The 26,008-nt window shown below is 56.5% G+C and overlaps 1 protein-coding gene across 12 annotated transcripts in view; it reads left to right on the top strand.

Moving 5' to 3' along the window:
• DLGAP2 (DLG associated protein 2) overlaps positions 1-26,008 on the top strand; it is a 256,731-nt gene that overhangs the window by 202,466 nt on the left and 28,257 nt on the right. For 9 of the 12 annotated variants that reach the window (XM_055123931.1, XM_055123927.1, XM_055123925.1 and 6 more), the window contains 2 exons: positions 18,944-19,099; positions 24,316-25,382. In XM_055123931.1, coding sequence (XP_054979906.1) covers positions 18,944-19,099; positions 24,316-25,382 — 1,223 coding nt within the window. The remainder of the gene's footprint in view (positions 1-18,943; positions 19,100-24,315; positions 25,383-26,008) is intronic. The other 3 variants (XM_055123928.1, XM_055123930.1, XM_004620503.2) reach the window with 1 other exon arrangement.

The following is a 26,008-nucleotide window of genomic DNA, read 5'->3' as shown; positions in this document are numbered from 1 at the left end:
GCCGGGCTTCCTGTCGGGGGGGATTCTGACCAAGGCTGCTCCCCTCAGCTCCACCTGCCTGTGGACCGTGGGGGCTCACGGGGTCAGCACGTGGGATGGCAGAGCTGAGCGGGGCTGGAGTGGCTGTGGCCCTGCAAGCTGGTCCCTGCTGATACTCTCGCTCCCTGAGAGGGATGTGTTCTAGCCTTCAGACCCCACCCAGAGCCGAAGACAGCCACAGACACAGGGCCAGGGTGTTCAAATATCTTCACATCCTGAAAGTCGGCTTCCCTGATTACAGTCAGCAGGTTACAGATCATCCCTGATTCCCGTCCTTTTCCGGGCCCTTGGATCACGTCGTTTGTTGACATAGGCAATAGCTGCTGTTTCACGGGGACAGTCATTAGAGCAAAATATTTGTTTGCACCTTACAAAGTGAATCATTTCACCCAGGGCTTACTGTTTACTTCCCATGGATAATTAAAATTTTAAAGCGCTCACTTAATTGGTGCAGAGCCTCTAATGAAGCACAGGGAGAAAACCCTGCCAGGATCCTCCCAGTCGCCTGGGACACGGGCTGCTGCCCAGTCACAGTGCAGGCGAGGAGCTCCGGGGAGGTTCGAGACCCAACGGGCCATGTCTCTGCATGCAGCTCCCTGTCCTCTCCTGGGACCCGAGACCGGACTGTGGGCGGTACCCTCCAGGCCTCTCCGGCACTGTTCCCGAGTCATCCCTGGGTATCTGGTGAAGGAAGCCAGAGGGGACCGAAGGAGCAGACGGAGCGTCAGGAGGCAGAGCCTGAGCCAAAGCAGCTGTCACACATCGCCCGGGACAGGCTCGGGCCACTCATCGAAGGGCTCTAGGCTCTCCCCCAGCATCCCCTTCCACCGCGTGTAAGCCCCGGTGTAGGCAGAAGCCATATGCCGCCGAGGTTCCACACCAACTGAGCTGGGCATATGGGTGTCTCTTTGCACCAGTTGCTGGCTCAGCCGGCTGCTAATGGACACAGGACAAGATGTCCACCTTCCAGTGGGGAGCACATATCACGCCGGGTTCACATTCTTGCTCATGTGGCAAAGAGAGCATTTCTCCGTGCGTCTGCCGGAGGCCTCAGGTGCCCCCAGCCCCTTGGGAGCAGTACGACCGCTGTGGCAGATTTAACACACGCTGAAGTGCGACACTCACGGGCGTCGGAATGCAGTGACAAGGTGGCTCTGGGGGGCTGGAGGCAGGAACAACAAGCAGGAAGCCTGTCGGAACAGCAGGGAAGCAGCAGAGGCCCGCAGCTGCCACCCTGCCCTGTCAGGGAGGAGAGCCCTGGGCATGGGCGGAAGCTCTGTGGGACCTGCCCCATGCTGGCCACGTGGCCCGCCACTCACCACGGCACACCCCGCCAGCTCGGGCACACACCCCAGTGACTCTTGGTGACGGGAATCTCAGAAGCGTCACGGGGGGCACGGGCCAGTGCACATGCTTGGGATGTACAAGGATGAGACCTCATGCCAATCTCACTAAGCATGGCCCACCCTGACGGAATACCCCAGCAGGAAATCTGCAGGGACGGGCAGGGCAGCTCATTCTTTTTTTATTTGTTCTTTCGTTTTCATTTTTTTGGTCTTTAGTTTTTCCTGCATCTGGCATTCAGTGACAAAGTTAGACACATGTAGACTTATCGACTGACATTCCATAAGAAATGAACTTTGGGAAGTCAGTAAGCAGAATCTAGAACGTTCAGCAATTAAAAGACACTCAGCCCGGCAGTGACCCTGGTGGAAGGAAGCGTTCGGCTGGGAGGAGGAGGTGGTGCTGAGAGGGGGAGGCGTGTGGCGTGTTGAAGCCCTACCAGCAACAGTGCTGTAAGCCACAGTGTAGAAACGTAGAGATCACAAATGCTCCCCTTGATGGGTCGGCCTCTGTAAAATCGACAGAGAAGGGAACCTCATAAAGTGGTTGGATGCAGTTATGTTGTGGTTAAGGACTGTGGCAAGGAATCACAAGCCGAGGATGTCATCAAGGAATACTTCAAATGAAAGAAATAAATAAGAGTTTTGACTCTTTTAAAAAAATAAGTGAGGAGCTGGAGCGATAGCACAGAGGGTAGGGCATTTGTTTTGCACGTGGCCGACCCGGCTTCGATTCCCAGCATCCCATATGGCCCCCTGAGCACCGCCAGGAGTAATTCCTGAGTGCAGAGCCAGAAGTAACCCCTGTTCATAGCCAGGTGTGACCCAAAAAGAAAAAAAAAGTGCCCCTAATAGAGGCAGAAAGACTGGTAGGTGGGAGGGGTGTGGGGGTGGGAGAAACTGGTGGAGGGAAGTTGGTCCTGGTGAAGGGATTGGTGCTGAGACAATGTAAGCCTGAAATCTAGTCACGAATAACCTTGTGATCTCACAATGACTGAATAAATTTAAAATATTTTTAAATATACAGATAGATTTTTAAAAATCATTCAGGCCCACAAAGGGATCACAGAGTTGCCACATTATAATCTTAAAATGTCCCGTTTTGAAAAACAAAAAAAGTCAGGAGGCAGTAGAACATGAAAGTGACTCATTTAAAGCCGTAAAGTCGATGAAAATGAACCTTCTCAAGGATGCCCATACACTAGACTTACGAGGCGCAGATTTTAGACAGAGTTGCCTTAATCGTGCGCAAACAACAGAGACAGTGGGGAAGTGATTCATGAAGGAAATCGTAGCTTCAGAGGGGACATGGGAATCAGCTGCAGGTCCTGCAGCAACAGGCAAAAGCTTCGCTGGAGGCAGCTGCACGTGCATTGGAGGCCTTGGAGCAGCCACAGAGCCCCTGCAGGCACTGGACAGCAGCAGGTGGGGTGGGGGAGACATGAGCAGGCAGAACTCCGGGCACCCTCAGCTGATAGAGAGCACAGGGAGGATATAGGTGCAACAGGCCTAGCACCCTGGTGGATCTCAGCTAGGACAGATGCAGAGAGAACCGAAGAAACTAATTATACCATTGAAAGACAGGACACACTGGAAGGTGAGTCAGCTGACCTTTAAGAGGACTGGAGAGAGAGCACAGTGGACCCAGATGGGCTGACTAAGAGGAGAGGGAGGTTTGTCTCCCAGCTCCACTGGGAACAGCCTCTGAGCATGGAGCTGGGGGTACCTGGTGTGGGGAGAGAGAGAGGGAGAGGGAGAGAGAGGCTGGAGGAGATGAGAGGGAGAGAGATAAGGCATAACCCACTGAATTAGAAATGGAAGCATCACTACAAATAGGAATAAAAAGCGGTTCTAAGAGAATATCATGCATATACACTCACAAGACACAGCCCAGAAGAAGTGGAAAAAATCCTGCAAGAATGCAAATTATCTCAACTGAAGAAGAAATGGAAAATTGGGCAGCAGGTAACAGGTTGAGATCCAATCAGTAATTAAAAACCTCTGAGAAGGGGCTGGAGAGATACCACAGCGGGTAGGGCATTTGCCTTGCACGCGGCCGACCCGGGTTCAAATCCCAGCATCCCATATGGTCCCCTGAGCACGGCCAGGGGTGATTCCTGAGTGCAGAGCCAGGAGTAACCCCTGTGCATCGCCAGGTGTGACCCAAAGAAAAGCAAAAAAATAAAATAAAAAATAAAAAATAAATAAAAACCTCTGAGAAGAACTGTCCAGGACCAGTGACCCAATTCTGCAGGACACAGGATATCAATTCTTCTTAAATTCTTCCAGAGGAGGAGAAAACCCATCCTAGCATGTTGCTGAGACCAGCATTCGCTTGACGCCAAAGCTCAGTAGAGATTGCAAGGAAGGAATATTATTATAATTTAATATGCCTGTGAATAAAGGTGCAGAAATTCTCCACATAATACCACAAACCTAAGCCAGTTGCGTAGTAAATCTCCACCTCCTGTTTCCCAGTGAAATTTATACAAGTATGTCAGCACTGGACTTACACGTGGCCATTGTCAGTTTAGTCCCTGGTACCATGTATGGTCTCCAGAGCACTTTCAGGTGTCAGAACACAGCCCAGAGTAAACCTGAGCATCGCCAGGTATGGCCCAAACCACACACACACACACACACACACACACACACACACACACACACACACACCCCTAAAGGAAGTGCAAGTCAACAAAACTTTAATAGTTAATAAAGCTGGAAACAGTAAGTTATGAAAAGTTGGTTGAACCTAAGAAATAACCAGCACCACATTCAGAGGGAAAGAAAACCTCCAAGCAGCTCAGGCAATGCAGGAGACACTGAAAAAAGTCTTACTAACTCTCATAACCAGAATTGGTTGACACTTAGTCTCTTCCTCAGCACAATATGGGGCATTTGGGAAGAACCCGCAGTGGGAAGACTCACACACACTTAATGACAGAAGGTCGCTTCTCCAAGAAATGTGTGATTCTTCACATGTGTGAAAAATATGCAAACGCAGGACAACCTCTGATGGCATGCAAGGAGGTGGGGGTGAGTCTGTGGTCGTCACGGGGCTCCGCACCCCCTCCAAAATGTGCTGCTCCAGGAGCTCTGGGGTCCAGCACCCCAGAGCCCACTTTCTGAGGTGCCCAGTTCAGCAGGAAGATCTCAGGGGAGGCAGCGTCCTGCAGCCTCTAGAATCCTCGTCTCCTCCTGAAACTCTTCATTCACCAAGACGAAGGACACTAGGGTCGAAAATCTGGACATGGATCTTACAAGATGCAGAAACTAACTCAGAGCAGGTGAAGCCACGGGTGTAAAGTGAAACCCTCAACCTTCTGGAGCCGCCGGAGCAAGAACGAGGAGTTGGGGCTGGCAGTGTCTTCAGACCTGAACAGGCTCTGAAAGAAAAGAGTAATTAATTGGACTTCATCAAAATGAAAAGCTTCTCTGGGAGACACTTGAGAAATAAACACACACTTGACAAAATCTCTGCAAAACAGCCTTGGCTGAGATCTGGGAGAATCATAAATCCTGAGGTTTTGATGGAATCCGTTGGAAAGGATTAGAAGTGCCTCACACCTGGTCACACCATCCTCCTCACACCTGGTCACACCCTCCTTCTCACACCTGGTCACACCCTCCTCTTCCTCACACCTGGTCACACCCTCCTCACCTTCCTCTTCCTCACACCTGGTCACACCCTCCTCCTCCTCACACCTGGTCACACCCTCCTCCTCCTCACACCTGGTCATACCCTCCTCTTCCTCATACCTGGTCACACCCTCTTCCTCACCTTCCTCCTCCTCACACCTGGTCACACCCTCCCCCTCCCATACCTGGTCATACCCTCCTCCTCACCCTTCTCCTCCTCATACCTGGTCACAGCATCCTCCTCACACTTAGTCACACTCTCCTCTTCCTCACACCTGGTCACACCCTCCTCCTCACCCTCCTCTTCCTCACATCTAGTAACACCCTCCTCCTCACACCTGGTCACACCCTCCTCCTCACACCTGGTCATACCCTCCTCTTCCTCACACCAGTCACACCCTCCCCCTCCCACACCTGGTCATACCCTCCTCCTCACCCTTCTCCTCCTCACACCTGGTCACACCATCCTCCTCACACTTGGTCACACCCCCTCTTCCTCACACCTGGTCACACCCTCCTCACCCTTCTCCTCCTCACACCTGGTCACACCATCCTCCTCACACTTGGTCACACCCCCTCCTCCTCACACCTGGTCACACCCTCCTCCTCACCCTCCTCTTTCTCACATCTAGTCACACCCTCCTCCTCACACCTGGTCACACCTTCTTCCTCACACCTGGTCACACCTTCTTCCTCACACCTGATCACACCCTCCTCTTCCTCACACCTGGTCGCACCCTCCTCCTCCCCCACACCTGGTCATACCATCCTCCTCACACTTGATCACACCCTCCTCCTCACCCTCCTTCTCCTCACACCTGGTCACAGCCTCCTCCTCACACATGGTCACACCCTCCCCCTCCCATACCTGGTCACTGTCCCTCCTGCTCCGTGGGCCGCGGACATGGTCGTGCACTGGGAGTGCTTATGTGTGGGGACGTGGGCAGGCTCCTGTGTGGATATGTGGGCCGGGCCATGCCGGGCACAGGAGAATGGGCTGTGTCCATGCACGGGGGCTGCCCTGTGGGGGTGGGACCCTCTCTGGGCCCTCAGCCCCACCAAGTCATGCATGTGGGTGGGAGGGGTCCCAGCCGCCTGCCAGCCCCCCTGCCTGTGCTTTCTGCATTTGAGACTTCAGGGCTTGACTAAGAGCAGGGACAGGAGAGCTCCCTGTGAGGAGCTGGGGCGGCAGGGTTGACTGGCTGCCCGGGCGGAACTGGCCTTCTCCCTCGGGCGCCTACACTCACAGTGCGCTGAGCTGTGGCCACGGCCGTGCCAGGGAGCAGGCGGGTCAGTCACAGTGGCACTGAGCAGGGGCTGGTTCTGCTTCAGCCTGTCTCGGCACAGGAGAAGCAGGCTTTGTCCTCTCCAGGGTAATGGTGCAAGGGCAGCCATCGGGGCCACCTGTGGCTGGGCCTTAGGGCCCTTCTCTGTACCTTGGGACTTCTTCGGGCAGGCAGAGGGTGGTGGGGCATGGCCACCAGCAGGAGGCAGAGAGCTGACGTGAGGTGTGCCGCGGTGTCCGTGGGACCAGCTGAGCTGCTGCTGCTGTTGCAGCCTCTGCCTGCCCGGGAGGGTGATTTCATGGCTCATTAATAGATCTTGGTGCATAGTGAAAATTTATAGAGAAATTCAGAAATTCAGTTTGAATTCCCTGCTCCTCTGTGTCATCTGTGAGCCATGGCTCCTTTGGGTCGGCTTTGCTGTGTCTTCGTGAGTGTCAGAAACTGCCCTTGCTGCTAAGACCCCTGGGGCTGGAGACAGCACAGAGCAGCTGACCGGGGCCCAGTCCCCAGCATCCCGTATTTATGCCCCCAGCTCTGCCGGGGGGGGGGGGTGCTTGAGTGCAGAGTCAGGAGTGAGCCCTGAGTACTGCTGGGTGTTGCCCCAGGACCAGAAAGAAAAGTGCTAAGGTCCTCAAACCATGCAGGCGTCGTCTGGCTGGGGGTTCTGCAGGTATCCCAGGTGCTGTGTTTGGGACACGGGGTGGGTGTGCCCCTTTCCAGCACCAGCAAGACCTCGAGGCCCTGCACGCTGGTGGTGGAGGCTGTTGGGGGCCTCCAGGGTAGGGATGGCTTGGAGGGGGGCAGTGTGCAGCCCTTCTCTGCTCCCTGCCTTCGTCATGCTTGCAGAGCGGTGAGGTTCCGTGGGCAGCACATGTGCATTCCGTGCCCTGCACAGCCCTGCTGGCCCCATGCCGAGCACCCCTCACCTCACTGCCACGTTCCTCAGTTTCCATGAACATAGTCTCGTGCATGTCGCCTGTCTCCAGGAGATGCCTCCTCTGTGGAAGGTGGGTGTGAGTCACTGCGGAGGCTGCACCTGGTCCTAGGTGCACCCTGAGGAACCCCTACGTCGACACCGCAGCCCTGGCTGAACCCCAACAATCACAGAGGCCCCACAACTGAACCCTCAACATTCATGCACCACCCTAGGCTGAAGCCACACATTTCCCACAGGTGAACACTGACATGCTGAGCCCCCACACCGGGCAGTGGCCCCATGGCTGACCGGTCCAACATCCAGGCCGCTGGACAGGCCTGGGTCTGCAGCTCACAGTGGGTGAAGCCTCAGCTCATCCCGGGGCTCCAAGACCAGCACCCAAAGGCCCATGAGCCCGAAGGCAGAGAGAATCCCTGGGATCACTAGTGCCCACGAGCTGGACTTCCCAGCCACGCTTCTTGGCCACACCTGGTCCACGGGACCCTCCTGTCCCCACACCTGTCACAGCCCCTCCTCCTCCTGCCACACTCACCTGTTGGGCTGGTAGACAAGAGCAGCAAGGAAGGCCAACACAAGAGTTTTTATGTAGAAACAACACACAATGTTCCTTTGCATAAAATAATCAACTTCGGCATCTTTTCCAAACATTGGCAAAAATATTCATTTTCACCTTGTACTTCCTGGGTGCGCTGTGGCTAAAAAGTTATTGGAGGTAAAATTGTGTTTATTCGCATGTCCAGGTGTCCATGAGCTGCAGCTAGGAGTGTGCAGGGTGGACACTGGACAGGCTGGGGGGAGGGGCAGGGCCAGAACCTTCCAGAACTGGAGACACGATGCTTTCTTATTGGAAGGTCACTCACAGGGTCACGGGGTCACTTACAGGGTCAAACAAGGCCACATACAGGGTCACCCAGGGTTACGTAGGGTGACTCACAGGGTCACTTGCAGGGTCACACAAGGCCACGTACAGGGTCACATGGGGTTACACAGGGTCACTCACAGGATCGCTCAGGGTGACACATGGTGTCCCACGGGGTCCCACACTGGGTCATAGGGTCACACAGTCACTCACAGGCTCACCTGCAGGGTCACTTGCATACACATGCCTGTCTCTGTTACCTTGGTAACGGATCCCAGCCCCGTCTTGCCCCAGCCCTGGCGAAGTTCCTCCTCCCTCCCCAGTGCCCCTCCCTGAAGGAGCTGTGTGTCCCAGGCTCTGTCCTCATGCCCACGTGGCTGCAGAGGGACCCATGGCCAGACCGAGAAAGGCCCATACGTGGGGCCACTCTCAGAGGCCACGTTCCGCTTGTTCCATCACACAGTGCTCGTGCTCGCCGCCACTCCCACTCGTGCTCCTCAGGCCTCGGGCTGAAGCATCTGCCCTTTCCGAGTCCTGTGGGTGGAGGCCCAGGAAGTGTGGGTCTCGGGCTGGCCCGCTGCTGGCTTTGCTGCCCACTGTGAACTCCAGTGACCATCAGGCTCTGTCGTTGTAGTCGCCCCGGCGGGCTCCTGACTCTGGGCTGCTCCCTCACTGCCCTCGGCCTCAGAGTCAGGGACACGGGGCTCAGGGGTCCTCGAGCGGGAGGGAGGGGCAGGCGGCCCCTGGAGAGCTAGACTGTGGGCAGGGCTGCAGGCCCGACAGCAAACTGGTCCTGTGTCGAGGCCAGCAGCAAAGCCAACCCCGGGACACTCACTGGCCAGACCCGACTCGGGTGAGTGACTCTCGAGGCTGCCCTCGGACCCTGCCCGGTGCTCTCCATGCAGGGGTGTGGAGTGTGGCTGCTCTGAGGCTGGCCTGGGCCCTGCACTCACCAGTGAGCCCCTCCTAGGGCTCCTCCCTACAGGAGCACCCCATGGAAGTCCCATGGCCTGCAGGGACTGGTACTCATCCAGCCCCATCCTGGAACGGACCCTGGACTCAAGAAGACACAGGTCACAAGGAACAACATCTAGAGCACAGGGCAGAGGGCTGTCCTGTGGACTCGATTCACAGTGCTCAGGCTGGAAGTGCGAACAGTCTAGCTTGGGGGTGGGGGCAGGACCTGCTGGGCCCAGGGCTTTGACCCCACACCAGGACTAGTCAGCAGAACTGGATGATACGGGCAATGTTTGTTTCCATTCCTTGTGTGGGAGTATTTCCCACCATCATCATCTCTACACAAGGAAAACAGCCCTTCCCCTCTCTGCAGCCTCCCAGATCCAGACAGACATAATAGAATTTACCTGCTAACTGGGTTAGTGCCACAGTCGATCTCCTTCCCCTGTAACGTGAATAACAAAACTGTGCATGCCGGAGGGTGAGGGTGGCTGCCTCCAAACGGAAGACCCAGAACTTAACTGGGGAGCAGCTGTCTGCCTCCTGTGGGGGTGCCTCTCACACCGCATCTCTTGGGTCCCTTGAGGAGAGCATCGTTTAGTCTGCCATGCCCGTATCTCCAGCTCAACCCCTGCCCCAGGCCTGTGCCAGAGGCAGGTTCTGAGACCCAGGGCAGAAGCCCTGCCCGGCCATGTCATCTGGGACCGTATGAAGACAGTGATCTCAGAGCACAGAAAATTAGCTGTCATCGGCAATTCTCATAGAATATGCGATTGCTTATTAGCAAAATGTGTTTGGAATAATAACTGGCTTACAGGCATTTTCTTACTCCAAAACTGCAAAGCACTGGGCTGGAATTATTCTTTTCTTTAAAAAAAAAAAATCTTAAAAACCCTCTCATTAGACAGTTCTCTTTGATTCTGGTCTCCATAGAAACTGGATATTCAGATGCGTTCAGATATTTTTGTCTTGGAACTTGGACATGTGCAGAGACAAAAAAGCCAGATGCAGATGTGGCTGTGGTGTGGATGGAGGGATGGAGGGAGAGGCCCCGGGCAGGGACTTATTAGAGAAGCGGAACAAGCCTCTCCCGCCCTCATTCCCACACGGGCTCGGGAGGAAGCGCCCCCAAGAGGTTCCCTGCAGGGTGACCTGGCTCCCCTCCCCCATGAGCCTCTGCCCTGAGCCCTCCCTGTCCACGCCTGCCCCACCGTTCCCAGGAGGAAAGCTGGACCAGCCCCTAGCTAGGCGGGGAGCTGTCCAGGCGCTTCCAGGTGCTGAAAAAAGTGTGACCCAGCCCCACGGAGAGCTGGAAAAGTGGCCTAGGAGCTGTCCGGGGTGATGGTGCTGAATCAGATTGTGGGGAGCTGTCCCGCGAGTAAGTACTAAACAGGAAGTGAGCACCAAGCCTAAACTTCGGGCTGAGCATGTGGAATTCTTGACTTTCAGACCAGGGAGAGGGACCCTGAGAGCATTATCCATGGCCGGCGGTGTCCAGCCACGTCCAGGGAGCTGCACCCACTTCCTCAAAGCCAGTGCTGGTCAGTACTGCCGCATCTTACAAGCTAGTTAGGTCTGCAGGCAGAGGCGGTGGAGGGGCTTCTCAGCCGCCCGGCACCAGGCAGGTAAGCAGGGGGCTGGCTGTCAGGACCACATGAACCTCACATGTAACAGGGCTGCTCCAAGGCGTTCCTTTCCATCTTCCCGGTGCTCTGCTGGGCTAGATGGACACCTTGGTCCCATGGGTCTGCCTCTCCTCACCCCTGCAGGGACACAGCCCCTCCCTTCCTGGGCTCAGGGTCCATTCCCGAGGGAAGCCCGTCCACCTTCCCAGGTCCACCTCCCCCCAGCCCAAGCACCGTGCCCACTGGCCCTTCCCTGGCCTTCCACCCTGGCTGCCCCTTCAGCACCCTGAAGGCCGGTGGAACCCCTGGTGCTATGAGGTGGCTGAGACTTTGGCCTGCGTTGCAGTGCTCAGTGAGCAGTGCAGGGCAGGGTCCCCCCTCCAGAGAAGAGGGCCAGCCGCAATGCCTGCCCACCCAGTGTGGGCTCCTGGCTCTGTGTTGGGGAGGCCCGGTGGTCGCTGTGTTTTTCCAGCAGTTTATAGGGGGTTAAAGATCCTGCTGCCATTTTGCATTTTACTTGGTGGCAATTCCTGGTTGGGCTTAGGATGTTGTCTTTCTTCCAGAAGCTATAGATTCCACAGCATTCTGCCTCTCGGAGGCCTTCTCATGCACACACTGGCTGGTCCTGATGTGCGACTCTCGGTCATGGACAGGAACGGAAGATTCTAGGCAGGTTCTGAGTATCCATGGCTGCTCGTGTTTGTGCCCCTTCCCAGCAGGACCGAGACCGTGCCAGTCTGACAGTCCTCTGGGCGTCTCCGCAGAGGGGCCTCCAGACAGTCCATTCCTGTTCAACTTTGCTGACTGTGGTTTGCTGGTACCTAAGAGCTTCCCAGGATTCTGACAGTGAAGACTTGTGAACAATTTAATGGCAGAAACTCACTTTTTTTTTATTTTTTGCTTTTTGGGTCACACCTGGTGATGCAACAAGAGTTACTCCTGGCTCTGCACGCAGGAATTACCCCTGGCAGTGCTCGGGGACCATATGGGATGCTGGGCATCAAACCCGGGTCGGCCGTATGCAAGGCAAACGCCCTACTTGCTGCACTATTGTTCCAGCCCTAGAAACTCACTTTTTCAAACTATAATCAGAAGTATCACTTATTCTGCCGCAAACTGAGTTTTTTCATTGAAAAGCAACTGCTGCCAAAAAAAAAAAAACCACAAGCCACACTCATTGAGCGCTTAAAATGACACAGATTGTTGATGAATTGTGTGGAATGTGTATGTGCTCAGTGGTGGACAAATATTGAACATCTCTGTGATTGAACATCAGCACCCCACACACTGATAAAAATTGTTTTTGAGCAGGCTGGAGCAATAGCACAGCGGGTAGGGTGTTTGCCTTGCATGAGGCTGACCCGGGTTCAATTCCCAGCATCCCATATGGTCCCCTGAGCATGCCAGGGGTGATTCCTGAGTGCAGAGCCAGGAGTAACCCCTGTACATCACCAGATGTGACCCAAAAAAAAGCAAAAAATTATTGTTTTTGAGAAGTAAGTTGGCCATGCAGGTGGGCCGGCTCTGTGGTCAGACCCAGAGTCCTAGGATCAGGCCCAGGATCTCTGCCTGAGCCCCTCTGCCTGCAGGCCAGCTGCTCAGTGGCCCCGGGGGACCTGAACACGAAGCCTTTCCTGGAGGAAGCAGGCAGTCCATGAGGGCCTCTGCTGCTGTGCATGAAAGGCATCAGCTGGGTCGTCCTCCTGCACTCTCTGCCCTGCCTTGTTCATGGGGCACCCTCATGACGATGCCAGTCTGAGGCGATGGGCTCGTCACAGAAGTAGCCAAAGGTTGGGGTTGGATCATTGCTGCCTACTGTCCTGACGTGGGGCCCGGGCTCGGAGGGGGTGGCCATCGGGGAAAGGGGGTGGGAGCCACCTCCCAGAGGCCCCAGGGGTTCAGCCCTGGGAAGCAGGTGTGTCCTTCATGGGCAGCTTAGAGACCCGTTTCGATGCCTCGCTACACCTGGCAGAGAGGGAGCCACTTGGACGCGTCCCCAGGCCGGCAGCGCCGGCATCCAGAACCACTCCTGAGCCTCCCGAACGCAGCAGCTCCCTCGGGCCCTCTCCCTCTCCACCCACATTCTATTTCTCTTCCCCAAAGGACAAGAAGCATCTGAGGGCCCCAGCCTCGTCCGCACCCACCCCCTCAGAGCGTCTCTCGAGGCTTCAGAGGCCAGATCGTGACCCTGACCTGCTCTTCCTGCCAGAGTGCTCTGCACTGTGGGGCGGGGAAACTGTAAATCGAATCTGTTCTCTGCTCCTAATGAGAACCGCATTTTCTTCCCGAGGTGCATTTGGAAATGAAATTTATGAATCCGTAGCAACAGGGTCCCTTCGATTAGGTCATTGTTCTGAGGCACCAGCACTCAGGCGATCAGAGCAGCCTTTTAAGGTTTGAGTGGAAGCTAATCTAGCGCACGGCACACCTCTCTCTCATTGTTCCGACCCGCAGGACTGGCTTTGACCTTGCTGTCGCCCAAGGGCACACATTTAGACAGGCTGTTAGCAGAAAGTGCAAGGGGGCGCGGCTTCAGCGAGAAGGAGACCCTGGCCACTTCGGCGAGGTTTTAGACCAGCCTCCCACAAAGCATTCCAGAATGTTACCTGAGCTGCCTCTAGGACTCAGGTCAAGCCTCTCCCCACAGGAGGCAGAGAGTGTTTCCTGGGCTGGGTCTCCGAACACACGCTTGGGAAAGATGCGTCTTCCCAGAGCACGTCCTTCTCCGTGTGCCTGGGGAGGTTTCCCTGGGACCACTGCTTCAGCACAGACCATGGCCCCAAGCATGCAGCTGTGCAGCGCCAGCCTGTGTGTTCATGTGGAATGAGCCTGTGTCACGTCAAGGGGCCTCAGCCCCCGCCCCTCCTCTGCCTCCTGCCTGGTCTTTGCCGACCTTTTTGCTTCTTGATGGAGAGAAAAGTGCTGAAAAGGTCTCTAGCTGGAGGCGTGTCTCCGGGTGCTGGGATAAAGGTAATGAACACTGTCACTTTCCGGGGGAATATGCTGACTCTGATGACGGTGAAAATCTGTGTGTGCTTGCACCAAGATCACTTCTTAGGCCACTGAAGTTCCTATGTCCTGGGGACCTGGCGTCTTGGGACAGCTTGCTTACCCTCTCTGGGCCTTGCTGGCCCCCACCTGCTCAGAAATGGAGTCCCACGGACGTTAGGATTCCGCCTCTCACATAGGAGAAGCGCGGGGCCCATCCCAGAAGGGGTGAGTGCGCGGCTGTGGTGTTTTCTGCCTCAGACCACACTCACCACAGCCACCACCCAGCCCGGGGGACGTGGCACTGGCTTGTCTTGTAAGTGGCTATTGGGGTTAAAGTGAAGAAATCAAACGGTCAATCCTGACTCTTCACACAGACCTTCTTCCTGCCCCTTCCGGGACTGCATCTTCCTGGGCGTGTCGCCCAGCATGCGTGGGAGGTGGCACATTTGGATGCGTGAACAGACATGGCCCAGGAGAATGAGGGCCAGCCCTGTGTCTCAGCCCCTGTGGACTATAACTGACAGCTGACAGCTGTCGATGACTGAGGGGTGGGTGAGAGGATCGAGGGAAGCAGATTGGCAGCTGAGGGATGGGTGATGGATAGATGGGTAGAGAGACAGTAGTGACAGGCCTGATACACGGGCCCAGGAACGACGAGTGACAGGTAGACGGATGAGAGATTCTGAACGTGGTTTCTTGTGTTTTTATCCAGCTCGTATATTAGATCAGGGCAATATTTTCTCCAGTTCACCTGATGACAGTGCATCGTTTATTGTGCTCTGTCTCTCGGAGGACCTGAGGTGGGGCTGAGAGTGACGACTGATTTTTCCTTTTTTCTTATTTTTTTCTTAGCCTCTTAAATAATGATCAGATGCCCGGGACAACTCCTGGTGATTCTCAGCCCCAAAAGGCAGTTTAGTGTGGACACCCAGAGTGGGGTCAGAGTGGACACCCAGATGAGTCAGTGCAAGCACCCAGGGTGGGTTTGGTGTGGACACCCAGGGTGGGGTCGGTATGGATACCTAGAGTGGGGTTGGTGTGGACACCCAGCGTGAGGTCAGTGTAGACACTTAGATGGGGTCAGTGTGGACACCCAGGGTAGGGTAACTGAGGAGACCAGGGTGGGGTTGGTGTGGACACCACGTCGAGGTACTACTCGGGTCCTGTGCTTCTGGGATGCCCTGGCGTGGTGGGGGGGACATGGGCCCACCTGACTGCATGCAGGGCTGCTCTCTGTCCACCGACTCTGGCCCCAGGAATGGTTCCTTCTCCCTAGGCTGCTGCCCCGTGCGCCCATCTGCCGGCACCTGCCCCTGCACACAGCCTGTGTGTGCTGAGAGGTGCTGAGGCCCAGGGCTGCACCGGGGCTGGAGGGAGCCCGACCCTTCCTTCCTGCAGACCCAGTGGTGGCCTTGGTGTGACAGCGGCCTCCAGCGGTCAGCCTGAGCCCTATGGGAAGGAAGGGGCTATTTTCACCAGGCCAGGAACCAGGTGATCGGATTCCTCGCACCTTTAGCAACAGGTGCGAGTGGAAGGGCCTGGAGCCAGAGCCGCACCTCGGGCCTAGCTCTGTCCGTGGGCCCTGGACAATCTCCCAGCTGCCCCCGCCCTACACTGAGGACAGGAGTCCCCAGAGGCTGCGTGGGAGGAAGCTCCCGGCCCGCAGAAGCTCTGGCGGCTCAGCCCAGACATGCACAGGGCCTTCCCTGTGTGAGGCCCAGAGCCCTGTCCTGGCATGCATGCCGGGGTGAGGGGCACTGCTGAGCCCTCCAGCCCCACGACGCTCGACTCATCAGGATCTGCGGTAAAACCTTAGTGCAGCTGGGAGTGCCAAGGATTTAGCTCAACACTCATTTGGAATTTAGATTTAGAACATTTCACATAAAAGATAATCAATGTCACTTTTGAAGTGAGTAACGTTTGCGTCTCGTGGCAGACGGCGCACGCTGCCTACTGGGGGCTTGGGCTGTGTGGAGTTGACACTCGGCCCCGTGCTCTTTTCCTCTCGGTCCTGAGCTCAGGGAATGTGGCACCGAGCATCTCTCGGGACGGGGTCCGCTGCCTGGCGGGGTTCCCCTGGCTGGAGCAGGCACAGGGTGACTCGCGCAGCCCGGATGCAGGGAGCCTGGTGCACACAGCCCAAAATTCCCCGAGTCTCTTGGGCCCACTGAGCGTTGTCTCGGGACCAGATTTGTGTCCTGGAAGCTTGGACTTTACTTCCGAGCCTGGTTTGAACGTTTTCCCAGTAGTGTGGACTACGCGGATTGTCGCCCCGGCTTCTCCTGGGCCCTCGTTCTGGGTCTGAAGCAACCAGACAATGGGAGTCCTGCAAGGGGCAGTGGCCGGAGGCTGGTGGTGCAGATGTCAGTGCTGAGCCTGCACCTCCGTCAGTCCTTCAAGGAGACACCACGAGGCTGTCTGCAGAAGGCCACATGGAAGCATCGGGGACTGCAATGCAGTGGGCTTGGAGCTCATCTCAGCCCAGACCCCGAGGCCCCGTGGCCAGGCACTGGCGACCTGGTGTGGGTGGGGCCTCGTGAGGCCCAGTGGAAAGCTGGGACACCCCAGGGAAAGTGTAAGGCCACAGCCACACAGAGGGGCCCCAGTCCTGGGTCAAGCCAGAATGAAACCTTGACCTGGGAGCTGAAGCATCAGGCTGTCCCGTGGCTGAGGTTAGACGCTGTGTCCCAACGGCAGGGCAGAGCCTCGCCATGCTGGGCAGGGAGCCCCAGTGGTGGCACGACTCTGGGTGCTGAGAGCCCAGAAGCAAGTGTCCATGTGCTGGATTCCACCCCAGGCGTTGGGACCCTAGACCCATTCCTCCAGGCGCTGGAACCCTGGACACAGATGGCAGGTGCTTGGGGAATAGAAAGCAGGTCAGGTGTTGGTTTGGGGGTCAGTGAGGGGCACTTGTGCCTCTGCTAAGAGCCCCTCCTGTCTGTGCCCTGAGAGTGGATGGTGGCTTATGCTCCCACACGGCCACCTGTTGCCCTGTTCCTGAACCCTGCGCCCAGCCCGCGCCTCGGCACAGCCACGGGCACCATTCCAGGCCTCGTCCCTTGGGGGTGGGATTCCCCCCAAGTGGAAGGAATCCCAAGCCTGCGGGTGTGCAGGAGCAGGCCACGTGCAGCTCCGAGCTGGCCTGTGTGTGTGACTTTTGTATGTGGGTTTGGCCAAGGGGGCTGCGGACACCCCCAGGGTACAAGGAAACCCCCTGCTGGGGCTGGGAGCTCTTCACTGGCTGCGTCTCCAGGACTCCTTTTTGGCCAAAAATGGGAATGTGGGTGCATTTACATAGCACTCAAATCCCTCTCTTTGGCCTTCCTTGAACCACAGTCTTCCTCTGACCTCCAGCCAAGCAGCAGCCCTCTGTCCTCTGGGACCTCAGAGCTGACCAGCTGTCCCCAGGACATAGTGTCCACCCCCTGCATGGCCAGTGTGTCTGTCTGCTCTGTGCTGCCTGTCCACCCTCATGTTCTCTCCTCCTGGAAACGTCTGTGTCAAATCTCGTGGGTTGATCCACGTCTCTGTGTGAACCAAGGAGAGCAGATGAGATTGAGGTGGAGTATTTGTTGCTTCCGTTTACCCTGATCCCATTCTGACCAGCCTCGTGCGGATCCTTCCAACAGGCCATGCGGCGGCCGTCTCCGTGGCAACCGGGTTGAGTTAGAACCACAAGTTATATTTCAAACAGATGAAAACAGCCGCCCTTGGCTTCCTGCTAAAGCCGGTGTCCTCGCCAGCTGATGAGTAGGCTGGCAGCAAAGCCAAGCCCGAGCGTGCCAGCAGCCCTGCTCGGTCCGGGAGACCCTTTGAACAAGCTGTGAAAGCACTTAGCCCCGTGCACTTAGCAGATGGAAAGCATGGATCCAGCACAGCCTGGATGGATGTGGCACTGAGATCACACACACACAGACACGCGCGCACACACACACACACACACACACACTCACACACATAGACGCGCAAACACATGCACACAGTTACACATATACTCAGACATAGACACACACAGATGCCCACACTCACACACAGGCACACAGACACACACACACAGACATACACACAGGAAGACACACACAGACACACAGACATACACTCACACAGGCGCATGCACACACAGACACACATGCACACACACACACACACACTGACACACACACAAACACACACACACACTCACTCAGAACCAGGGGCCAAATGTTCCTTTGAAATTAAATTCTCCCACAGCTTTACAGGGCAGCTAGCAGGACCACACCCAAGACCCACCGTCCTAGCCCTATGCCCTGAGCTGATTGGACCGGACAGGTGCCAGTCTGCCGAGTTGCAGGTGGTGGTTCCAGAGGTGTGTGCAGGTATGAGCTGACCTGCTCACCTGTGACCACATCCACAGTCCCCACTGCTGGGCTGGGCCAGGCCATTCGCAGAAGCCCCCAACCCTGCAGCAATGCGGGCAGAGGCCCAGGCTGAGGAGGCTGCCCGGGAGCCCGCCTCGCGCCCTCCCATGGGCCAAAGCCCTGCAGCTGCCGACCATGACTCCCCAATGCCACTGCCGCTGCCCGAGACCTGCTGGAGCCCAGCACAGTGACCGAAGGGCCCCAAGGGAGGTGGGGGGCAGTGATGCAGGGAGGGCAAACAGGACCTTCCCGGTGGCAAAGCGCTCTGAGGTCCGGATTGGACGCCCTGTGAGGGACAGGCTGGGGTCTGGGCACCCTGTGGGGGATAGTCCAGGGTCTGGGTGTCCTGGGGCCATACAGGGCAGAGGGAACAACTCTGCCATGGGGGACAGGCCAGGGGTCTGGGAATCCTGGTGCCATAGGAGCTGCTGTCCAGTGGCCAGCATGGCACAGTGCCTTTGAACTCTCTGTCATATGGCAGGGGGCCTGCCCCAGGGGTGTCTGTGTGTGGTGACCCTGTGTGACCGTGTGTGCTCAGACCTGGCTGTGTAACCAGGAGTGACTGTGACTAGATGTGGTCATGCATGATTGTGTAACCACGTGTGACTTGTGTGACCAGGCATGGTCATGTGTGATCATATGATCAGGTATGGCTATGCGTGACCAGGCATGGTTGTGTGTGATCGTATGATCAGGAGTGACTATGCGTGACCAGGCTTGATCAAGTGTGGTTGTATTATCAGGCATGGGTGTGCATGACCAGATTTGGTCATGTGTGGTCGTATTGATCAGGCATGGCTGTTGCATGACCAGGCGTGGCTGGCATGTGCCCTCTGAGGACGCCGGTGTAATTCTGTTTTTCTCTTTCAGAGGAAGAGGGCGGGGACCTGACACAGACGGGCATCAGCTTCCCGGGGCCAACCGAGGACGACTTAGGTACAATACCAGCACCCCCGTCTCCCTGGAGCTGGGGACCCTCTGCCTCCCGGGGCACGAGGCCTGAGCATGGCCGCGGGTCTGAAGCAGGTGTGGAATGACTCGACCTTTGTACAAAGAAGTGCAGGGGTGGGGGGTGGGGCTCCTGTGTTTGCACACCTGCTCCCAGGGGCCCAGGTCCTTCCCTTGGAGAAAGCAGGAGCTTGGGTGATCCACGCAGCAATGGGTCAGCCACCACATCAGCTGGCGGGTCTGAGCCCCCTGGGGCCAGACACAACTCAGCCACACAGGCACACAGGCACAAACACAAAGGATAGGTAGACACACATCAACCCACAGAGACACACCCATACACATGAACACAAAGTTACACAGACACACAGGCACACACACAAACACACAAGGGATAGATAGACACACATAGACCCATACACACACAAGAACACAAAGTTCACAGGCATACACACAAGGGATAGATAGACACATGTAGACCCACACAGACACACCCATACACGTGAACACAAAATTACACAGACATACACAGATACACACAAACACAGGATAGGTAGACACACTTAGACCCACACAGACACACACATACATGAACACAAAGTTACACAGACATATATAGAAACACACAAACACACAAGGGATAGTTAGATACACATAGGTACAGATACACCCATACACACAAACACAAAGTTGCAAAGGCACATACACAGACACATGAGAGATAGACACATAGAGACCCACACAGACACACCCACACACACAAACTCAAAGTTACAAAAACATAGAAATACATTCACAAACACACAAGAGATAGACACATGCAAAAGACATAAATGTACACAGACACACCCATACACACAGACGCAAAGTTAAACAGACCCACACAGCCACATACATAAACAACAAAGAGATAGGTAGACACACAGACACTCTCCCATACACACTCATAGACAGACAGACACACATAGGCACGCACAGCTGCATACACACAGTAATCCCACAGGCAACTCTGCATGCTGAGTCAGCCCCAGATCGAGGGGTGGTTTATGAAACACTGTATTTACTGAATGTAATGGGAAAGTGAGTGGGCGTTTATGTGGAACATAAAATAGTTACACACTGTACAGCACGCCTTTTCTGTAAGAAGTCGTACTTCTAAGTGGGACTGTGACCAGCTTCTGTTCGCTGAGCTTTACTGCACCAGCCGAACCCCAGCATGCGCGGTCGGGGAGAGGGCTCGCCTCGAGCCAGCTCTACTTTCCTTCCCCGTTAGTTTTCTGCAGGAATAGCATGACCTTTGTCCCATGGGAGCAGGCCACGCTCAGACAAGCGATGGTTCAAGACGTCGGGGAAAGTCTGGTCCTGGCGATGATGAGCTACTGTGGGGAGGGCTGGTGTGTGATTGGTACACCTGTTGGCCTCCTTTTCCCTCCGTGATAATGAGGAAAGTGGAAGTGCTCTGCCTGTGCTTTCGTGGACACTGGTGCAAGCCATGTGCCCGTGTGTGGGCCATAGATGCCTCCTGCCCGGCCAGCAAGCACAGGGTTTGCCCGGCTGTCCCAGGAGACTCGGTGCTCCAGGAAGCAGAGCTGTGAAGCTTCAAAGGTGTCAGCTAGTGGTTTGGAGGGAGAAAGGATGGAGGAGGACCATGAATGGGGTCCTTTCCAACCCCTGGGCAGTGGTGGCAGTCGAGGCAGACATATGGAACATGATGGCTGGGAGCTGGAGTCCCACACAGAATTTCATGGGGAGACAGGGAACCCCCTGCAAGGTTCCATAGATAGAGAGAAGGAGCCCCACGCAAGGTTCCATGGGGAAAGACAGGGAGCCCCACGCAGGGTTCCATGGGGAGAGACAGGGAGCCCCACGCAGGGTTCCATGGGGAGAGACAGGGAGCCCCACGCAGGGTTCCATGGGGAGAGACAGGGAGCCCCACGCAGGGTTCCATGGGGAGAGACAGGGAGCCCCACGCAGGGTTCAATAGGGAAAGACAGCTGCACCGCTAGCAGAACCACTCCCAACTCCTCCACCTTAATATTCTCCAACCTTCCACCTTCATCATACCCCAACTCCTACCTGTCCACATTACATCATCTCTTCTCTCACTGTGCCAGGATTGGAACCGCCAAGTGGGTCCCTGGGTACATGCTGAAGGGCCACCAGCCTCTGCTCCAGCCAGCACTGTGGCTGTGAGGGGAGCCCAGAGCATCAGGGCTATGGGCTGTCCCGTACCCCACTAAGAAACTGTCTCCAGGGCCCTGCTGTTCTGCTGTGGCTACATAGTCGGGCCCAGACTGGGTTTCTGTCTGGGCCCTCGCAGGCGAGATGCTGCATGTACCAGGGGCAGCTGAGGCTGTGGTGGCCGTGTGGCTCCTGGGTGCTTGTCTCCACACAGTCCCGGCTACTGGAAAGCAGCTTTGCCAACAGTCTGAGTGCATCTCCACACACACATACGTGTGCTCACATATGCGTGTGTGTGTGTGGGGGGGAGTCTCAGCCCAGCACCGTGGTCATCCTGCACCTCCACTGGCTCTGAGTGACCTGGGACAGGCCACAGCCTCGGGTTAGACCTCACAGCCTGTCTTCTGCCTCCCCCTCACCACCATCCTTCCCTGGGCCTGTGACGTGCACTGCTGTACTGTCCCGGGCTCATGTCAGAGGGTTTCCTTGGAGGTGTGATGTGTTCAGAACTCATCATTTATCTCTCACTGACCTTTATAGGCCTAGGGAATGAAGAAGTCAACACGACCTAAAACACGTCAGTGACTTCTGATTCCAGATTTAAATTTGCTTATGAAGTAATTCTCGAAACAGTGCCCACGTGTTTTGGAGCGGGCGTTCTGCTGCGTTTGAGAGCCAGACATTTCTAAAAGGCTCTTCAGAATGAAAGTACAAGATAATCCCTCTGAACTACGCAAGAGGCGAGATAAACAACTACAGGTTGGAGCTCGGTCCTGAGCCCGTCGGACACTTGCCTAGCAAGCAACTGCTTCTGACCATGCTACTGTGTCCCCAGCTCTGCGGTATATTCTACAGAGCATGGCCAGGGGTCACCCCTGGGCACCGTCACCAATGGCCCCTGAGCACAGCAGGCAGTGCCCAGATAACAAGGCAAAGCTAAAAGCCATGGCTATGAATTAGGGTATTTTTCTAATTTGTATCAAGAGCATTTTGAGGGGAAGGGGTTCAAGAAACAACGATGGTTACTTCTGTGAACTTCAATGTGTGTTTCATGAGGCAGGTTTTCTAACACAGACCATATCTGAAGTGACTTTTTGGCCTCACGAGTTACGGGATTAGATTTAGAGCTGATAGCAATTTTCTTTTGTGCTTTGAAAGTCATCGTTTTGAGGGGAAGAATAAAGAGCTGGTTAAAAGCTATTTTTTAGCCCATAAATAAAAAGTCATTGTGTAATTAAGTATAATTAGGCTTCAAGTGTGCTCACCAAAAATGCGTAATTGAAAAGAGAATGAAGTTCTGAAAGGAGCTGAAGGGTTTAATGCCCTCCTCATGTTCACATTATCTTCCACGGCGCAGAGATGTGAAAGTGTCCCTGAAGGCACCCTGGCACATGAGGAGCCGGGTTGAGACGCTTGTCTGGGCCTGCTCTAGGCGACTGACCAGAGCCTCATCCCAGGTCTGTGTGTGAGGTGGGGATGCACCATGAGGAACCACTGCTGGGTCCTGATGTTCATGGGGTTGGGCCTGAGCCATGTGCAGTGAGATGGGTGGGCATCTGCACAGCTGTAGATTCACATGTCGCGTCTTCCTTAGAGGGGACATCACTCCTGTGTGATCATTACCAGCTTGGAAGCTCAGGGTTGTGGCCCCAAGTGCAGTCACTTGATTGAACTGAACTTAATTTGACTTATGATTCCTTATCAGTCTCGTCTGCCCCTGAACCACGCAGAGCCGGGGCCTGTGGGCCAAAGGGGCTGTGTGTGGCAAATGTTAACCACGCCTTGCTCTAACCCTGCTGGCCTTCCCACATCTCTCTGGGACGTGGCCCAGGCACTACCTCTCCTCGGGAAGCAGAGGTGAGACCAGAGGCTCCCTGTGTTCCTCCCCAGATTCTATGCTCTCTCTGTGTGTGTTCCAGGAGGGAAACCACAAAAGTTTGCGTGCTGGGCGATGCTGTGCCCACCTCCTGAGTTCTGCCACCTGCAGAGGAACAGAGTGAAAGGTCTTCATGGTGTCCACACCTTGTGGTGCAGAACAAACCCCAGACTGAGCTCCGTAGTTTTCCAGGCACTTAGCTGTGCCTCAGGGACCACAAATGGCAGCTGGTGGCTCACCAGCCCATGTCCTCCAGCGCTGTGGGTGACTCGCCAGAGCCCTGCACCATGCAGCTAACCAGTGGTAGGACGTATTTTCTCTCAGGTCTGAGGGACACATGTCTCCTATGTCCGAGGGACTCAGGGGCACATGTGTCTCCCAGGACTGGGACTGAGGGATGCATGTGTCTCCTGGGTCTGAAAGTCTGAGGGACTGAGGCACACATGTGTCTTCTGGGTCTGAGGGACTGAAGGACATATGTGTCTCCTGGGTCTAAGGGACTGAGGGACACATGTGTCTCCTAGGTCTGAGGGACTGTGGGACACATATGTCTCTTGGGTCTGTGGAACACATGTGTCTCATGGGTATGAGGGTCTGAGGAACACATGTGTCTCCTGAGCCTGAGGGACTGAGGGATGTGTGTCGCCTGGGTGTGAGGGTCTGGGGACTGGGGATCATAAATCTCCTGGGAATGAGGGACTGAGGGGCTGAGGGAAGCATGTTTCTCTGGGAATGAAGGATGGAGGGCCTGAAGATCTGACGGACGTGTGTGTTTCTCAGGTCTGTGGGTTCTAGGGATGCATGTGTCTCCTGGGAATGAAGGGCTGAGGGACTGAGGGGCTGAGGGGACTGAGGGACACGTCTCCCGGGTCTGAGGGACTGAGGGACGTTTATGTCTCCCAGGTCTGAGGGGCATCTCCTGAGTCCGAAGTTCTGAGAGACTGAGGGATACATGTCTCCCGGGTCTGAGGGACTTATTTGTCTCCCAGGATGAGGGACTGAGGGACATGTGTGTCTCCTGGAACTGAGGGATGCCTGTCTCTCCTCTGATTGTCACCCATTGACAGCTACAGCCACACTTTCAGTAGAGCTGGGGGTGCCTCCATCTGTGCAAGCATGGAAGTGGGGTCTCTGTCCTGGAGCCACTACCCGCCCCCCAGGTGTTCGGGCCAGAAGGGGGACCGGGCGGGGCCGGGGGCCGATGCTCATCTCAGTGGTGGCTCTGCTCTCTCCTCAGACCAGAGCTACTCATGGTCCCCGTCACCCCACTTCAATGAGGAGCGCTGTTCTCCCGCACCCAGGAACATGAAGGGCCTGGCCCCCGGCCGGAGCCCGCCCCAGCTGTGCTCCAGCCACACGTGTGGCCTGGCGCCGCCGGAGGACTGTGAGCTGGCCCACGACCACCTGCACCATGTGCCGGAGCCCCGCACGCCCTACCTGCTGAGCCCGAGCGACAGCTGCCCGCTGGAGCACCGCTGCTCGCCGCGCAGCTCCGTGCACTCCGAGTGCATGTTGATGCCCATGGCGCTGGGCGCCCACGTGTCCAGCAGCACCTTCCCCCGGATGCACTACAGCTCCCACTACGACACGCGGGACGACTGTGTCGTCGGCTCGCACAGCAGCACCAAGATGAACCGCCTCCCGGCCAACCTGCTGGACCAGTTCGAGAAGCAGCTGCCGCTGCACCGGGACGGCTTCCACACGCTGCAGTACCAGCGCGCGCCCACCGGCCCCGAGCAGCGCAGCGAGAGCCCCGGCCGCATCCGCCACCTGGTGCACTCGGTGCAGAAGCTCTTCACCAAGTCCCACTCGCTGGAGGGCTCATCCAAGGGCCACGCCAACGGCACCAAGGGCGGCGGCCGGGTGGAGGAGCCGCCCCCCGGCCACCACAAGCACAGCAAGCGCAGCAAGAGCCGAGAGCGGAGGCCGGAGAGCAGGAGCAGGACGGGCCTGAGCAGCTGGTGGAGCTCGGACGACAACCTGGACAGCGACGGCACCTACCGGCCCCCCAGCGCCGCCCCCCGGCACCACTCCGACCGCCTCTCCCGCTGCTACCCCGAGGCGCTCCCCAGCCCCTTCGGAGAGCTCTCGCTGAGGACCTCCAAGAGCAACAATGACGTCAAGTGCTCGGCCTGCGAGGGCCTGGCCCTGACGCCGGACGCCAAGTACCTGACACGCAGCTCCTGGTCCACGCTGACCGTCAGCCAGGCCAAGGAGGCCTACCACAAGAGCTCCCTGAACCTGGACAAGCCGCTGAGCCACGTGGACCTCAAGCCAGCCCTGAGGCCATGCCACTACCTCCAGGTGAGTCTGCGGGGCCGGCCCCAGGCGCTGGGGGTCGCACCCTCGACTCCCTCCTCTTCAGGACTGTGGGTCATGGCGACGTGCTGGCACCAGCCGAGGAGCCAAGTGGTTTCCACATACACAGGCCGTGGGGCAGCCCAGGGGACACTGGTCATGTCCCGACTGCCCAGGGAAGACCGGCCACACCCTGACCGCCCCACACCTGAAAGCTCAGGGGACACTGGCCACACCCTGACTGCCCCATTCTGGCAGGCCCAGGGGACACTGGCTACATTCTAACCACCTGGCCTCACACCTGCAGCTGCAGAGCCCCGTAACAACCCTGGAGGGTATGCCCATGCCTCTTGGGTATGCTGTGGACCTCCCCGGGCAGCGGTCATGGTCGTGGGTGCTAGAGGGACAGACAGGGACCACTGTGGGTCATCCCGCTGCTGTCGGCCTCCTGGCTGGACACCAGCAGGCTGGGAAGGGTGTATGGAGGAGGGTGAGGTGGAGGTTACCAGGAGGAGTGCAGGGGGAGGGTGCAGGGGGTGATTACAGGGAGGAAGGGTGCATGGAGGAGGGTATAGGGGGAGATTACAGGGAGGAGGGGTGCATGAAGGAGGGCGCAGGGGGAGATTACAGGG

The sequence above is a fragment of the Sorex araneus genome, chromosome 1 (genome assembly GCF_027595985.1).
Source record: "Sorex araneus isolate mSorAra2 chromosome 1, mSorAra2.pri, whole genome shotgun sequence".
Lineage (NCBI taxonomy): Eukaryota > Metazoa > Chordata > Mammalia > Eulipotyphla > Soricidae > Sorex > Sorex araneus.
The sequence above is the reverse complement of the archived record's forward strand: the minus strand, read 5'-3'. Positions and strand labels throughout refer to the sequence as shown.